Genomic DNA, 17,561 nt, shown 5'->3' with positions numbered 1-17,561 from the left:
CTTCACAGCCTAATTGTTTTCTGTCATCTTTGAAAATCACAATAAATACATGAAGGGTAAGTTCACAATTTTGCAAGTCTGTCTTAAATCAATAGTCAGGTGCCCATATGAACACTGAGACGGGTTTAGCTTGCTTTTATCATTCCTCCTCTTCATACTGAGGAAGACCATGTGCGGCTGAAACGTTTTCCATTCAGAATTAAAGAGCTGGAAACGAGCTTTTTTCATTTTCTTTGTGCAGCTTATTGTTACCCAGCACCTGCAAAACATGTATGGTTGATTTCATACTTGCCATTAAAAGATCCTTTCCTAATATGATTCCAATGGAAGTGATGGGGAAGAAAATGAACAGCCCTCATCCTGTGCAAAAATGTATTCAGAAGTGTATCTATTCTATTAGCTATGAAGCTATTATGAGGTTTCATCAGTCTGAGTTAGTCAAATCAAGTGGATATCTGCAATGGAGAGACAGTGACAGAATGAAGGAATTTCATAGTAAAGGACTAAGTTCGGCGGATGTCCACTTGATTTGACTAAGTCAGACTCGAGCCTTGTGTTAGCTTCAGATAAACTATAGAAAACATTTTAGGAAAGGATCTTTTAAGCCTTGAACTGTGAACCTGTTCTCTAAAAATGTGCTGGCACTGTGTGTATATGTTGAATAAGTGTTCGTTAACTAAATACAGTTATATCATATTCAGCAGCACTGGTCATGTGACTGAAACAAGGTGTTGCATATCATAGTGGGTTCTTACAGCTAATTTCATGGTAAACATAAAGGTTGAATCAGTTTTGCATTCGTAATAAACTTCAGTGACTACATTAATGTCATGGATGGAGCTCTGACGCTCTACAGACACTCGACATCAGTGGTTGAATGTAATAAATGACAAGTTTATTGTTGCACAAAATGTACAAAATAACAAGCAAATGGACAGCCCCCCCCACCCCCCCACCCAGCACTTAGTGTCCCTCCCCTCCCCCTCTGGTTCATTCGCCATAATGAAGCTGAATTTCTGAAACCTATGACTACAGTAAGTCCGATGGTCCAAGCCAAACGCATGGTAATTCTGAGAGACAACACATACCCAATTTCAGCGTCACTGAACAATTAAAAATGAATAAAAACACCTTATTTACACATTTCTGTCAGAACTTTTACAACATGCCATCTATATATTTATACAGAATATGCTTGTGCACATACCCCTGTATAGAAAATATATTATAAGATCAAATTAAATTAGACTAAGGGCTATAGACATCCAAAGTACAGCACGTCTTTTTAATCTCCTTTTGAATCTTTTTTTATTTTCACTTTTATTTCCCACTTATTCAATGACTTAGTACAGCCTCGTACTGAAAGAACGAACTCTGGTTGTGTGCAGATGTCGGTGTTCCTTTGTGTTTTTTTCCTTGAGGGCCCTAGCTGACCACGTAGACGCCTGTTGAGAAAAGCCTCACATATTTACACTGGAACACTCAGATCTCTCCCTTTTCAAAAAGCGCATGTGTAAATTTTACGTTATATGTTGTCATTTCATGTTGTCTTGGCCGTTTCTCATCCTGGTATGTACTTAAAATGATGATCAGTGATGTTTTACAGGACTAAGATTTCATCCCCCTCCTCAAACCAGGCTTGATGATGTAATAAAAGCAAAAAACCAATCAGCTTTGGCACTGGGTGAAGAAGTAAGTGTGCTGTGGTTTCCTACTGTAAAATCTAATTTCTCCCTGTTTGTGAAATCACGGAATAGCTGAAAGCAGATCTGCTGTTTAACATATTAGAGAACTCCCTCTTTTCAATGATATCTAACAAGCTAATACTGTGATATCTAAACCACGTTAGCACCATGGACAAAGAGAGAGAGAGAGAGAGAGTGAACGACATTGTTCAAGTAAAGCCAGACAACTCGCATGATGTTTTGTGCTGGAACATATACAGCGTAAGGGCACGCACACAACATGGATGGAATTTTTTTTATGTGCCAAGGAAAAACCGCATATCCCATGAATGGATGGGCGGATGGGAACAGGGATGAGGGTGATGGGTAAATCAGGGCGAAAATGGAGGCCTCCTCAAAAGACTCCTCATGTCCTTGTCTCCTCTCCTTCAGCTGCACCGATGCAGAAAAAGAAACAGAAACAGGTAGAGGCAAATCTCCGGAGTGGATCCATCACATTGCCTCATAAAGCACCTGTAGGTGGAGATCGGTGCAGCTGAAGGAGCACAGCCAGGCCGCTACACCTACAAGAGCTTAAAACCCCCCTCCGGTTAGACCGAGAGTGTGAGGGGGCACGTGGAAGTCTCCAGGAGTCAGTCTGGGATCAGATTTCAGGGGACAGGAGATGGCGTTGTTTTTCAAAGTGTGTGCAAAAATACTTGTCAGACTACTGCTGGAACATGAACCCTTTGTTTTTTTGTACATTTTCAGTTTGCTTCGGTTCTGACCTTAAATTTTGCAATATAGCTTCCTCTTTAATCCTACTTATTTTTCATCTGCGGCGTGTGTTTCACTTGTTTTAATATATATCTATATTTTCTTTTCTGGCTTTTTTTTTTCTCTTTTCTTACTTTACAAAATGAGAGACAGAATGATGGACAGCTGACAATATATATAATTATTTTTCCTCTTCTTATCATCCGGTTTCTCTTAACCTGGAGATGATTTTCTTTGTTCGTTGTAAACAAACAGGTTTATCAGCCACTGGCGTTTGTTTCCTCCTCTTCCTCTTTTTTTCTCCTCCTTCAAGTGCACTCCTCCTTTCCTCCCTCTCTCTGCCGCTCTCCTCCTCCTCCTCCTCCTCCTCCTCCTCCTCCTCCTCCTCATTGCAGGAGGGCCCTGATTTGTTTGGAGGTGCTGTCGTCATTTAGATGCCGTGTCGTGTACCTGAAGGTGACAAAGAGAGATATGTTGTGAGAAATCCTTGTGCGTCATGTGTCTGTACATCTCTTCATCTGTCACACACGTTCATACACACCTCAGTGCGTTCAGAAGTCCCTCCACGCTGTTGGACGGTTGCTCTTTCAGCACCTTGATGCAGCCCTTCATCTGCCCGGCACAAAGACAACACAGGGCGTTAGAGAAAGGTCAGCGGCCTCAGATCCACCTCATCTCCTGCTGCTGCTGCTGCTGCAGCCACACGCTGACTCAAAAACACATTTATAAAAGTGAGACACCCCGTCTACCAGTGTAACGTTGAATATGTACCATACATGAGCAAACACGTGTGTTTTCAAGGTAAGACCCGGCGTTATTGGACATGGGATGTGAGCAGTTGAACCAAAGAGGGATTTTTGATTTTTGTTTGATTTAAAGGATTTGTACAGTTTGTATTTGACAAGAAAAAGCCCACTGGGTTAGACCGTTGGATCAATATGAAGGCTTATAGTGATGGTGTCGTCTTTAGATTGATTCTCAGGATTGCCAGCATTTTATGTAGATTTATCCATAGGCTATCTTTGAGTATTTTTATCCCAACAAAGTGAATTTGATAAAAATTTGAAGCGTTCCCTTTCGTTCCATCAAATCTTAATCTTGTCAAGGTATCTGAAAACAGTCCGTTTAGAACTAATTCATGCTTTATTATAGCCCATAAAAAACATTGTATCGATCCCTCGGGTATATTACATTGACTTTGACTTGTGTGCATAAGCCTGTGTGCATATTTGTGTGTACTGTGACTCCCAAGGACTTGCAACACCGTTAAACACTCCCTTTACAATGCCCACTGTATTTCATTAGGAAAGGTACGTCATCGGGGACAAAAGTACACCTGACAAAGAACCAGTTTGGACTGGAAATGTTGTGCTCTTTCTAATGTAATCCAATAGAAAATTTAAAGGAAGTGTTTAACAGTGTTCACAGAGATGTTCGTCTGATCATTTGTGTGTACTCACATCGATTTTGGAGGTCTTGGCAAAAGCCCCGACTGGGTGAACGTGGTCATAGAGAATAATGACTCCCACCATCACCCTCATGCAGAACAGCATGGTGTCTGTGTTGGTGAACCGACAGCGATACTCCCTGGGACAGAGACAGTTATGGAGGAGAGGAGTTTAACAAAAGAACATTCATGTAATTGATAAATCAGACCAGAGAACAGGATGGGACACTGAGTCAAGGTTACTTGAAGCACTTCGTGATTGTCCTGACAAGTTGCTGATGATTGTTATTCACATAAAGACACAAAGATTTAAAATTTCAGCATGAAGGACTCTATGAATGATCCACTCTATGAATTAGTGTCATTCAGTCCTTTGAATTAGTGGCTGAAACTTGAGGAGGCCTCATTGTGTTCACTTTGAAAGGGCCTGTTAATTAAAATTGAGGCTTCTGACCTTTGGAGAGAACGACAAGGAGAGGGGGAGATGGATCGAGGAAAGGGATGATGGAGTGAAGGGAAAGTGTGGGAAGTACTCACGGAGTCTCCAGCATGACACGGCACACACAGGCCATGGTGCTCAGGCAGTCTGTGGTGTCCTCGATGGGCAAGGTCTTATTCTGAAGGACAGAAAAAAGAGGAATCGGTACAGAGAGAGAAAAAGCCTTGCTGCCTAAAAATTCATTTGAATGTTTGGAAATTATGAGCACATGCCCCCTGTAGTTTATGTGCTGATTGGGCAAAATGTTCTACCACAAGGTGGCGACAAAGTAAAGCAACATAACTGTAATGGGCATTATTGACCAGCATATCCTCTACATTTTGCATAGGTCTCAAAAGTATTTCTCAGATGTCTGTTCGGTCAAGAAGCACTGAGGAGTAAAGTATATATATATATATATATTTTTCTTTACAGTGTAAAAACACAAATTTGAAATAGTTACAGTAAATAGTGATTTGGTTGTTATTTATTTAGTTTGATCAGTTCATTTTTCTCACGTTACAGTATATTCTCTTGTGTATTCTGTTTGCTCCAGTCTGCATGTAGTCGGTGCTCATTTAGCACAGGCCGTCTTGACATTGACCCCAACTGTGTAGCAGAGGAGTAAACAAGTGTAGGTAGGGTGATCAGTAGAGTCATGTAGTTATTGGTCAGTCCCCGATTCATGTTTGATTTAGCAACAGTGTCTTTGCCTCGTTACACGGATTTCAGAAATGGCCTGTGAAGCATAAACTCTCCCAGGTTTGATTTTGATTTTGAACTGAGGTACAAATGTAAGGTACGTGTGGTACTTTACTGGAGTATTTTCATTTCATGCTATACTTTATACTTCTACAGTGTATTCTACAGTGTGGTATTGCTACTTAAGTAAATGATCTGAATACTTTTCTAAGCCACTGACTTCAGGTCTCTTGACCGCCATCCAAGAGGTAAAACCGCCCTGAACGCTCCCTTGATTTACCTTTGGATGCCTTTAAATCAACTTCATGTGACTTTCGCTTGATGCTTGCTTTCAGTGACAATAACTAAAACTGAGATGAGAGTTAAATCTGGCCTCCAGCTCAGTTAAATCTACCTCTGAAACAAACTTGGTGGTGGCGTTACTCAGAGTCTTCAGCATTGGTGTTGCTTCGGCGTAGAACAGGGACATCCGATTGGCCATCTCGTTGTTAACCTCGTTCTCCGCTTCCAGCTGTGTGCCAATACAAAACGGATCTCTTTAAAAAGCATTAATCATCGACCGCACCCTGTCCAATAATCATGTCGTCCAGTAATGATGAAGCCAATCCTAGCTCTGTAGTGGTGTTACTACATCTCTTTGTGTTGTTATGAGGAAAGGAACACCTGCACTTCAGTCATTAATGATTAAAGAGAGAAAGTGAAGCCAAGTACTGCTGAAGCTGAACATTTGATCGTGTACGTGACATAAGCAGCCTGAGCACAGGTCATGTCTCCAAGGCCTCACCTGCTGGTTGTTCAGCCTGTTCCTGCTTATAGTCCTCCTGTAGTAGCTGAAGTCATTCTGAATGGCTGGATTTGTCATCTGCGTGGTGAGAGGAGAAGAGGTGATTTACGTTACCAAAAGACAATTCAAGGAGGACATTGACTTTTCAGTACAGTAAAGGTCAGTCTCTGTGGGCTGTAATTAGATCAAGAATGATCGCTTTTACCTTTAGTTCATCGAAGCTGAGCGTGAAATGAAGGATCTCAGCAAACTGTTTGGCCAGGGCCTGCTCCCTCTCCAGGTGCTGCATGGGAGCGTACGGCGGGCTGGTCAGCGCCTCCAGCAGGCTGCGCAAGGCGTTCTCTGCAAACATACTTGGATGTCAGAAATGTATGTGCACAAGCTGCAATCTGCATGTCACACTGCTGCTGCTGCTGCAGCTGCACAGGCTTTTATCGCCTCGTGTCCAGACTGCTGTAATTCTCTCTAATCTGGCAGCCTGGATCTGACTTCTCGGTCATGTCTCAAGATATAAACAACAGATTGCAGCAGCGGCAGGATTTAAAATGGTTCAAATAGATGAAATCACTTCACTCCAGTTGTGTCACCTCCTCGCTGGATATCACTGGATAGCTGTTGGGCTTTTAGAAATGGACCCAGCGCTTTGGCCTCTGGCCTCTGGCCTCTGGCAGTATAACAGACCTTTGGATCCCCTCTGAGAGCAGGGTTCAGGTCCTCAAACCTTCTGGGATTTAACATTCAATGTGACCGGAGATTTACCATTAGAGCCCTCAGGCTTTGGAACAACATGTCTGTTAGAGTTTTTTCCTTTTAATATTTTTAGCACGGTTCTAGGGATGCCAATGTTGGTCTCTCGATCGGTCGGTCAGTCCACCACTTTGGTCCAGACTGAAATATCGCAACAACTTCATGGATTGCTATGAAATGTATTTATATTAAACATTTATGTTCCCCTCAGGATAATCCTATTTTGATTTTGGTGATCCTTTAAACAGTAGACCACTGATTTAGCATTGTACTCCTATAACAGTCAAACTCACGATGGACAGTATTGATGCAATTCCACACAATCTTCTTCCACGTTCAAACCAGACTGTGTGGTTAAAACCTAGCATTGTAACCTGGCGCCTACATTACCCACAATGCAACACTGAGTAAGTAAGATGGTGGACATGGTAAACATTTTACCGGCTAAACATGCTAGATATATCATTGTAAGCACGTTAGCATGCTAACATTAGCACTGCGGTGCCTTAGTACAGCCTCACCAAGACACTAGCATGCCTGTAGACTCTCAGTCTTCAAATGTTCAACTTATTGCAAAAACTAGAGAGGACTTTAATTCTGAGTAGAACATGAAATTACTTGTTGAGATGGACATTTGCACAGTGCAGGATTCACTGACCGGGAACAAAAAAACAGTCTTTCTCTCTTTCTTTTCCTCTCTCTTAATCAACCTCACTCTCTCACATATTATTTAGAGCAATGTCCAGCGTCACAGAGCCGCCAGCATGGCAGTACACTCTTTTTCTGACACACTGGGCCGGGCATGGTGAGTAATTTTGACCTTTTCTAAGGTTCAGCAGTTCAACAGCTCTCTTTTTGCCCTCTATGACACATAGGCATTAACAATAAATTCCACTCTACAAGACCACACTGCGGCGGATAATACTGCCTGAGCATCCTTGTGGACACTGTATCACTGACCATACATATCCTCTGTGTCACATATGCTGTTGAACCAAAGCCTTTTCATTGCTTTGCTGCCTCTAACAAATCAGACAGCAGAGCTGGACCTTGGAGGCTGTATGTGGTAGTAATGCCTCAGAAGCAAAGTCTCCGGGGGCCCCATCCCTTCCTCTGCATTAAAAATGCATAAGGGCCTTCTATAAATACAGCACTGAAGTGTTTCATCTAAAGGGCCCAGGCAGAAACCCCCTGCTGTTAGCACGGAGCACATGGTCCCTATCCTGAGCACTGATTCCTGAGGGTATGTACTGACAGATTGGATAGAGAAACACTGCAGCTGCTTGTTTACTGTACATGGGACCTCTTAACCTCTTATTGCCCCTTTGATCAAATACATAACAAGAAAAAGGGGCTCATAAGTGGAGCTATGTGGATCGTTTAGTCTGTACTCTCCCAGTCATTAAGATTTGATCCCTTTCTCTCCATGAGGGCAGGAAGGCGATGTCTACAAGATATCTGTTGCACTGTATCTCATGGATACATTAGCGCTGGTACATTATCATTAATTATTAGTTAGCCCTCTGTCTATGGTAAGCTGAGAACACAATGTCCATGAGATCGAAGTATTATTGGAAGGCAGAGCAGAGGCGGCAGCCGACTTTATTCCTCTGCTCATACTCCCCCCCCCACCACCACCAGTCTCTCTCCGTGCTGGACAACCATGTACCACTGTTTCCGTAGCAACGGCTGCCTGGCTGGTAGGTCAGGATGCTGCAAAGATGGCTGAGAGGACATCATAGTGTGTGTGTGTGTGTGTGTGTGTGTGTGTGTGTGTGTGTGTGTGTGTGTGTGTGTGTGTGTGTGTGTGTGTGTGGTGGGTGAGTGTGTGTTAAGGAATGCTGCCGGACTGAAATTGCATATAAAATAAAAAACGATGGTGGTACGTGGCAACATGGAGTGGAGCAGTGAGGCAGCACTGACAGTACAAGGTGAGCCTCTCCCTGTTCAATGACACATACACAATGTGTCCACTGTGTTGCGGTTAAAATGTCTGTCTTTTTACACAGTAACTGTCTGTCACATGCAATACACGTCACATGTCTCACAACTAACTGCAACTGTTGCATAGCTAGCTGTCAAAAAGACAAAGCGACATTTCACACATATTTCCAGACCAAAGAAAGATCTTAAAGCTTTGTCAGACTGCAAGTAGCGAAGAGACATGAATGTGAGGGATGCTCCTCTTTCCCTTCACCTCATCTTCTACCGCTGTTACATTTCTTGCAACCTTCCTCTGTCTCCATACCCATACAACGCTTTCACCTACTAAGGTGAAGTTGTGCACCTCTTGGCAGGCATAGTCACGGTGGTGCTTCTTTGATAACTGACAACAAATACTCTTTCTAAACTTAGATCCAGGTTAGCTAGATCCTATTGGACCTCCAACATGGCCACCGGAGAGCGTGTTACATCACCTGAAGTGACTCTATAGACTGTATGTAACAGTCGTGCTCACCCAGTCGGAGGGAAAACTCGTAGAACCGCTTGAGTTTGGCCACCAGGGGGCAGACTGCGTTCCAGGCTTTCTCCTGGAGAGCCAGGTCGCCTGGGTTCTGGATGGCCTGCGGGCAAAGAACACAGGCAGAAGCACAGATGTTACTTTCCAAAAATGATTTAAAAAGCTCCCCATCTCTTCTGTCTTCTCCTCCTTAAAGCAATGTTTCACTTTGGTAAAACATTTTCACTTTCAGCTTTGATAGTACTTCCATACTAGTGATTTAAGTTCAGCAAAATTGAGATATGAAACAACTCCGTATCAAATGCCATTTACCAGCAAAACCTAATTTAGTTTTATTGACATGACACACAATATCCATATCACATCATAATTTGGTTATTGTAAAAAAAAAAAGTGTTAGACAGAGTTCTTAAAGGATAAGGCTGCTCCTATAAATAGACTAAAATCAACAATGTCTCTTAATACTCCCAACTTTCCCACTTCTGCGGCACTCAGCCCATATGTTCCTATTGAAGATGTACATTTCAGAAAATGGATTTTCATTTTTAAAAAAGGCTCACTAATTTCCTGAAACAGCTGGGCACTGCAGTTCCACAAATGTTACTCAAACAGGAGTGCATTTGTTGGGGACTATTTACAGCAGCAGGAGAGTGTATGCAGGATTTACCCAAGATAAACCACAGTTCCCATCTTAATGAATTTCTCTTCCTGGTGGGATTAAGAAACATAAAAGATCCCTAAATGTCACATCCTACCGCAGCTAAGGTTTAACACTGACTTCAGAACTCCTCTGCAGGTGCTCATGTTCAAAGAAATAAATGATGAAGCTTAGTGAAGTATAGTTAAGTGGAAGAGTCTGCCGAAGTGTCTGTTCTTAAGAAATGCTTAAGGTTAGGAAGCAAGGAGAGGAAACGATTCAGCACTATTTTGCTCACAAGTAGAGCAACGCCAACAGCTGAGCTAATCAGCAGCAATCGTTCACGCTGCAGAGGGGACTGGTGTGCTGAGCAAAAGCTGAGCCTGAACACACTAAAGCTGGCGTTCATCAAGACCAGCATACCAGCTTTCTAACGGATGGTATTTCTGCCTCTACCATAACATTGCCACCAAAAACAACATATTGCATGAAATGTTTGTTTGAAAAAAATACTTTCACACATTTCTGTCTCTGCCTATATTAAGTGCACGCTGCATGGTACACTACATGTCAGAATGTCACCCTGGCATGCCATGTGAATCTCACATGAGTGTTATTTATTTCCACGCTTTAAATGTGGCTCGACTGTTTATTGACTGCTTCGTGCTCACTTCTCGTATCTCCTGGCCCGCGCCATTATAGGACTGCAGCTCGGCTAGGATCCCATGAGCCTCCTCCAGCACAGCGCTGACCTGGTTCCACACGGCTGTCTCTGCCTCTGTGGGCTGGGCATCTGGGAGGGGAGGAAGGAAGGAAAGCAAAGGAAAGGGGAAAAGAGGAAGAGAGGGGGAAGGAGAGGGAGTAGGAAGTGAAAGTGTGATGTAAGGTACGGGTAGTGATGAAAATATTGAGGGGGGGGTGGTGGTGGAAGGAAAGATGGACGGGAGGGTGGAGAGTGAAGAAAATGAGAGGGGAAAGGAGAGAAGATTTGAAGAGAGAAGGAGGTTAGCTATGAAGGAAGAGCTGAAAAGATGATATCCTAGAAGGCCAGATAAAAGCCTGACGTAACTAATTACTCGCTACATGACTGCAATAAAAGCGAAATGTCCCTCCAAGTGAAAATTACTGCATTTCATCGTGTTAGTGGTCGTATACATCAAAATCTGGCCAGCAAATGGATAATCCAATTGGCCCACCATAGACTTATAACAAGAGAGCTGAGGCCACGCTCTGTCACACAGTGAGGTTTGATTTCAGTGCGTGTGGTCACCCAGTGAAGACCAGAAGATGACAAGTCAGTTTCACTTCAGGGAGCCATTTGGATGAGGATGTCACAACTGATAGTTTAACATTTTGATGGTTTTCAGGTGTCGTAAAAGTGCTTGGACAATGTGTCTGACTCCTGAACTGCAGTCATTTCAACTGTTCATTCAATGGAGATTTATACAGGCCTGGATAGTTATAATTGTTGTAATTGTCCCATCAGATTGATGCAATGGTCTTATCCATCTTTTTCTCACTTTCTATTTCCCCCTCCACGTCTATGATCGGGTAGAGACATTCGTTTTGCCCTTGAGGTTTAATTGTGAGAAATGTTAAAACAAACAAGCAGCAGGGAGGACAACCTCTGGGCATGCTCACTCTTTCTCTTTCTCTGTTTCGCACACACACACACCAAGCGACACATATACTGTAAACTCAGTGTTTTTGCCGCAGGGCACCTCCCAGTCACAATTCTGCTTTGTTTGCCCATGTGGCGTGCTGCATGCATACAGGAGGGATTAAGTGTTTGTGGGACACAATTTAGGATGCGTCCTCTTGAGTCATCATTGTGTTTGGTTTCCTTTACTTGGAGCTATCCGTCTCAGTGTGTGACTCAGGTATAAAGTGAGAGTGGGAATGTGCCCAGGCAGCACTCTACATGCGGTAGCACCGCTGATTATTTTTTGCACCCTGAGGCATTGCCTCCCTGCAGAGAAATACTAAGCATGGGATATTTGCTATCCTACGTGCACACTGGCTGCCATAATAAGCACAGCAAGCATCGCTATTTTAGTAATGACTTCTAACTAATGGTCTCCTGCATTTCTCTGGTAAACAACAACATATTTTGTTTACTAGGTACAGTAATAATTAAATGAGCATAGCATATGCTCATAGCATTAATGGAGTAGTTTGCTTTCCTTCAGAGTTAGATTAGAAGATCAATAACACTACAACAATACCTATATGCTAAATAAACAGCTAGCCTGGCTCTGTCCAAAGGTTTTGTCTCCACTTATCGTGCCTGAAAGTTTTAATGGGGCTAAAGTGCTGGACTATTTCTTGAAGTTCTTGCAGGGATTTTGTTACCGTTGGACAGAGCCAGGCTAGATGTTTCCCCCTGCTTCCAGTCTTTATGACTTCTGTCTGTAGTTTCAAAAGGAAAATTTAAGTTAAGTAAAAAAGCAATTTGGGTGGCTTTAATTTAGCATGTGAAGATGTAATTGTGTTGCTGGACATGGTGACAAACAGATCATTCCTAGCATCCTGTTTTCATGTGTGAGACTTTAATTGAGAAATGATGCATATTTTTGTAAATTGTAATTTCAGATTTGCTCCTGATCCTACAAAAGGCTTCAACATGGTGTGATGATTAGCATTCAGACATAAATAGCTCCATGAGAGCTCAGTATGAAGTTTAAACCAAACTTTGAGCTGTGTGACAGAGGTGACTGTGCCTCTGGGTTGAGAAGGAGAGCTCACAGATGGCACAGGGGTGGTTTGTAAAGTAAAGGAGGAGGAGGAGGAGGAGGAAGCCAGCTGTTAAAGGGGCAAAGTGGTTGAGGAGGGGCAGAATATGATGGGAGACACTGCAAAATATCTCCATCTTAACAGTTAGTTTAAGCTCATAATCAGAATCAGTCTTAAAATCTTCAGTAGTATAATTTTCTATGCAGTAAAAATATCGTGAAAGAACGAAGAAAATGGAAAATCTTTAGTTTCAAGGGAATGAAATGATTCAACCATTTGAGAAACATTTTGTTTTGGGTTTTTAGCAACAGAAACCCACACTGGCATGTGTTTACTGCTAATTGGCAAATGTTAGCAAGCAAAATGGTGAACACGGTAAACATTGCAGTATAATCTGCTAAACATCAGCATGTTAGCTCTGTCATTGGGCACATGTTAGCATGCTGGCGTTAGCATTTAGCTCAACACGCACAGCCTCACAGAGCTGCTAACATGGCTGTGTAGACTCTTGTTAACCATTCTGGCAAAATGTTTTATTTGTTTGTGAAAACCACAGAAGATTTTAACACTTAGAGGTAAAGTGAAATGACTGGTTAAGATGGACATTTTCACACCGTCAAGCTCAGAATTCACTGACTGGGAAAACGAGAAAAGGAGCGACAGAGGCGGTTTTATTTACCAACCTCTTTCACAATCTTTCTCTCTTTCAGTTTTTCTTTATCACTCTCACTCTCGTACACACACACTATTTCGTGCACACACTCACACAAACATACAGATAGGTCAGACATACAATAGGTCAAACAATAGGGGATGAGGAGATGAGTAGGTGGAGGGATGACGATAGACTTTTTGTTCGCCATCGTCATCCCTGAGCAACAGAAACCCACACAGGACTGGCATTCACTGTTTATTTCTCCTTGTTTTCTTGTAACTTAGGAGCCGGATCAAAGCATTGTTGTTGTCATTTTGCTACAGCGTCACCATGCCATTGTGCATCTGTCTGCGTCTAATAAGATGTGGCGCGTGTGAATAAGAACCCTTTAGAAAGAAGCCAAATGACTGTGAAATGCCAGTCCCCGGAGCAGAAATCAAAAAGATAAAGAAACTGTTGGGAGGAGAGGAGCTGAGGAGGGGGAAAGGGGTAAATAAAGACGGTGACTCAATGGTCAGCTAAGATCGGTGGAATGAGGAAAACAAAGCAAAGGCAACAAAGAGAAAGGGATAACTCAAAACAATAAGAAGCGGATGGTCTCACGTTCAAAGTCAAGGAAAACTATTGGGCCATGCTCAAGTTCGGCGCAAGCCAGCACTTTCAGGAGGTTTCCCATGAGCCCCCTGGAACAGAGAGAGGGGAGAAGTCTGTGGGTGATGAGGGGATGGGTGTCGGGGTTGTGCGCGTGTGTGTGAGTTGTATGTGTGTGGTGTGTGAGAGGTGAAGGTGTTGGGGTGGAGGACTGGATGAGAGGGGGCTGTTGGAATGGCATGGTGGAAGTATGTCCTGGGTGAAGCATGGCAACATGGACACAGAGCTTCTTTAATCCCACTCCTATGGTATTATTATTTATAGTTTAAGAAGCCATTGATTTGGTGGCACTGGTGATGGCAATCCTTGTGTGTGAATGGGACATACAGGAGAGAAAGTCCAATTAAAATCTCATTTTCATTTGCAGAATTCTGTATAAAAATGATAAATATAATAATTCCTCATTTTCTGCAAAAGATCTTATATTATATGGGATTATATTTGTTTCAGTAGGAACTCAGCAAAATCTGTATAAAATGTATTTATAAATTTGTTCATAAACTGTATAAAAGTCAGAATATTTATAGAAATCAGTGGAACTCTTCTCTGAAAATGTAACAACAATCAAAACGATTCATACTGATGCTCGTTTGCCTCACTGTAATTACCTACGCACCTTTTTATGTATACCTACGCACCATATATTTATACCATCATTGGACAGAACAGCTTTTAGCATCAGGAAGCACTGAGAGTGGGACTAGAGAGCGTCTGATAATGACAAACCACACCCACAACAACACTCCATCACACCATCAACAACTCAGCGGCTCACATCCAAATATACCTCCCCTGACCCCACCCAGCGGCCTCCCACTAAACACCTCTGCTGCACACACGTGCTCTCACATTTCAAGCACACAGACACGTGCACACACCCCGGCGCTCACTTACTTTCAAAGTCCAGGAAAAAATGTGGACAGTTCTCTAAATCCTTGCCAAGGACCTTAATGAGGTTCCCCATGGCTGGCGACCTGGACGGGAGGAAACAACAAAATGCATACAGTACGCAGGACCTGGCAACCCGCATGAAAACACACAACATGCACATGGAGAACACAGCAGGTTGTGGCTGTTTTATTATTTTTTTTACCCATCTGCACTTTTGTAATTACCCCGTCTTCCTCTCCTCCTCCATCCTTCTGTCTAAGCAATATGTCCAGAGTCAGACGTAGCAGTTATAAATGACACTGATCACAGTTTGCATCCCATACACAGCGTATGCTGTATTCGATTAGAGGGGGGCCTAGATCCAGCAGTGAATCATTTAGCTCACTCATTGGGAGTCACTAGAGCTGAGCAGTGGTTTTAATCCATTTACATTACTATAGTAACCTAATAAAAGCCTGCTGTGTACAGGCTACTTTCTCCTAATGCTCTTCATGTACAGCAGTCTATAGATACTTTATGACGAGCTCTTTATACTTCATACCCAAAGGCCAGATGCCAGCGCTTTATGAAACCAATGATGCAAGCTTTATCAGATTATACTGTAAGTCAGGCAGGCAAGATATACAGGTCTGCATGCTTGTATGTTCATATACAGCACCAGACAAAACAACATATGTCAGGTGTTTCACAATTTAAGACCATGACAGTGGTCCCTGGTTTCAAGCTCTTCAATCGCAGCCGGGCCAGACACCAAATATTGTTCGAAATAAGGGCTGGGCCATGCCACACAATTTGGTTTTGATCCGATACCAAGTGTCACCAGGGCCAGAGTCACCGATTAAAAATCTAAAACAGCTTATGTTCTATCATGTACGTAGGGGAGAGCCATGTACTGTGACATTAAGCATTTCTTTTCCCTATGCTCTAATGACTTAATCACAAGCATGAAGCAGTATTTAAATGATTGTGATATTGTGGCAAAAGATTGTGTGTGAATTCTCTGAACTAACCAGGTGATCAATTCATATATGCACACAACAAGTAGTGCGAGTGGAGCATTAAGAGGAGCACTCCTGCCCAGAATAAGATCTAACATGTGACGGATCAATTTTGTGTTATCGATCCTATTGATGCTAGTATCTATACTCAAAACAGGACTAAAGTAGTAGACTATCAGTAGTATCGATACTTAGTTATCGAACCTCCCACCCTTAGATCAAACCCACAGAACTTTATTTTAAAGTAGTGGAGATCCTAATTCCGGGATTTTTAAACCTGGGTCTTATATAAATAATATGAAGGTTCCAGGGTTTGAATATTTCACTCATTGTAAACATCATACAGCTTCAATAAAGAGCTGGAACCAGCTGATACAGAATATATATATGATATTGTCAGACAGTGTGGAATAGTATGATTTTAACAAACTCAAAGCTACTTGAAGAGGACATTTAAGGAAAATGGATGTTAAGGGATCAAAGCGGGAGAGGATTGAGAGGACACATGGGGACTTAATGCGTCTATCGCATTAAAAACAATAAACAGAAACGAAGTGGAATCCAATATTCAAGAATGACTCTCAACTGTGCGAGTATGAAAGCCTCGATCATAGAGGGAATTCGGTAGCAGAAGGTAAGCAGCTGCCAAGTTTCACTTCCTCTGCCGTACCCTCCGTGTTTATGTGCTATGTTAGCACACAGCGGAGGCCTATCAGTTTCCCCTCTGCAAGACTGATTTATGGCCAGCATTAGCATGTTTATGAGATGCCACCGTCCTGCAAAAAAAAAACGCCCGGCCTTTTTCGCTGTTAATCAGCAAGAACGGGTGTTGCAATGCAGCACCGAGGTACAGATAGAGAGGGGATGGAGTTACACACTGTCCAGTCGCTGAGACAGCTTGCTGACATTCTCCAAAGCAGCCGTTTCTCTTTCTCTTTCAGTACTGTGTCTACTGTATTATGTGTTTACTCCATCTACACAATCTAGTGGGAGGCTGAGGAAAGAGAGCTATGTGCTGAGTCACCGCTGTAACCTGTGAGCATCATCCCAAACGTGTAAAAACGCACCCCCGTCTCCTCACGACTTTTAGACCACCTGCTCCAAGACACACCGTGATGAATACATGAATAACAGATTCATATCTTCAGCCTGACAAGGTGATCGCAAAGGCGAAGTGGAGCTTAGATTTCAGATCGGAGCCTCATATGAAGCAATGAAAGCTTTCTGACATGTGAATAGGTGAGTGTGTGTTTGTGTGCACACCAGCCACACACACACACAAACCTTAACACACATACACCGAGTCTGGAGCAGCATGTAGTCCATCCTGAGAGCAGCGCTCGGCTGATGGTTGCCAGGATACTGTTGGCCTGGTAATATCGTGTGCTCGTCTCAGCAGAAGATGTGGAGGGAAAAAAAAAAAGCTTGCTCACACACCGGGTCAGTTGCTTACAACAGTGATCTGATGCATCAATCTTTACTACTTCAACAGCCATCAGTCTTTAAATTAATTGCAGGACTCATATGGTAAACATAAATAATCACCAAGCCTTAAGAAACCATGAAATCAACAAACTATCCACAACCTCTCTCTCCTTACCCCCTTGTTTTCCAACAAGTGATTCGCCTCTTCCCTCAGTTTCTTCCTCTCCTCCGCCCTGCCTTCCTCCGGTCTTTGTGAAACCCTGGCTGTGAGTAAAATCCCAGGTTAGCGCAGCTCAGAACGATGACTGCAGTCCCACGGCGGCACTGGTTGCCACTCTGCTTTTCTTAGCGACTGATGTCAACTTCTGCTCTTGCCTTTTCTCCCGCTGTCTCTCTCTGTGTATCTCTGTCCACTTCACACTTCTCTTTTTCAGCCATCTATTTAAAGGCTTGTGGTTTTCTCTATTTTGTCTGTGTGCTAGATGCCGCTCTTTGTTTTCTTTTTCTTTTA

The 17,561-nt window shown here is 42.8% G+C and overlaps 1 protein-coding gene across 3 annotated transcripts; it reads right to left on the bottom strand.

The window, feature by feature from the left end:
* Positions 1–2,827: 2,827 nt before the first annotated feature.
* fam49al (family with sequence similarity 49 member A, like) lies at positions 2,828–17,253 on the bottom strand. Of its 3 annotated transcripts, XM_070921595.1 has the most exons (11): positions 17,226–17,253; positions 13,689–13,768; positions 10,369–10,490; positions 9,058–9,163; positions 6,058–6,194; positions 5,853–5,930; positions 5,463–5,579; positions 4,426–4,505; positions 3,902–4,028; positions 2,983–3,053; positions 2,828–2,891 (listed from the first exon to the last, which is right to left on the bottom strand). In XM_070921595.1, the coding sequence occupies exons 2-11, from the start codon at positions 13,759–13,761 to the stop codon at positions 2,828–2,830; spliced, it is 975 nt and encodes a 324-aa protein (XP_070777696.1). In that variant the 5' UTR covers positions 13,762–13,768; positions 17,226–17,253. The 3 variants fall into 3 exon arrangements, with proteins under 3 accessions (XP_070777696.1, XP_070777697.1, XP_070777698.1); XM_070921596.1 differs by lacking the exons at positions 13,689–13,768; positions 17,226–17,253 and adding an exon at positions 14,631–14,700; XM_070921597.1 differs by lacking the exons at positions 3,902–4,028; positions 4,426–4,505; positions 13,689–13,768; positions 17,226–17,253 and adding an exon at positions 14,631–14,700.
* Between the last annotated feature and the right edge of the window lie 308 nt (positions 17,254–17,561).

Source organism: Enoplosus armatus, chromosome 16 (assembly GCF_043641665.1).
Source record: "Enoplosus armatus isolate fEnoArm2 chromosome 16, fEnoArm2.hap1, whole genome shotgun sequence".
Taxonomy (NCBI): domain Eukaryota; kingdom Metazoa; phylum Chordata; class Actinopteri; order Centrarchiformes; family Enoplosidae; genus Enoplosus; species Enoplosus armatus.
Note: the sequence above shows the minus strand (reverse complement) of the source record. Positions and strands in the feature narration are given on the sequence as shown.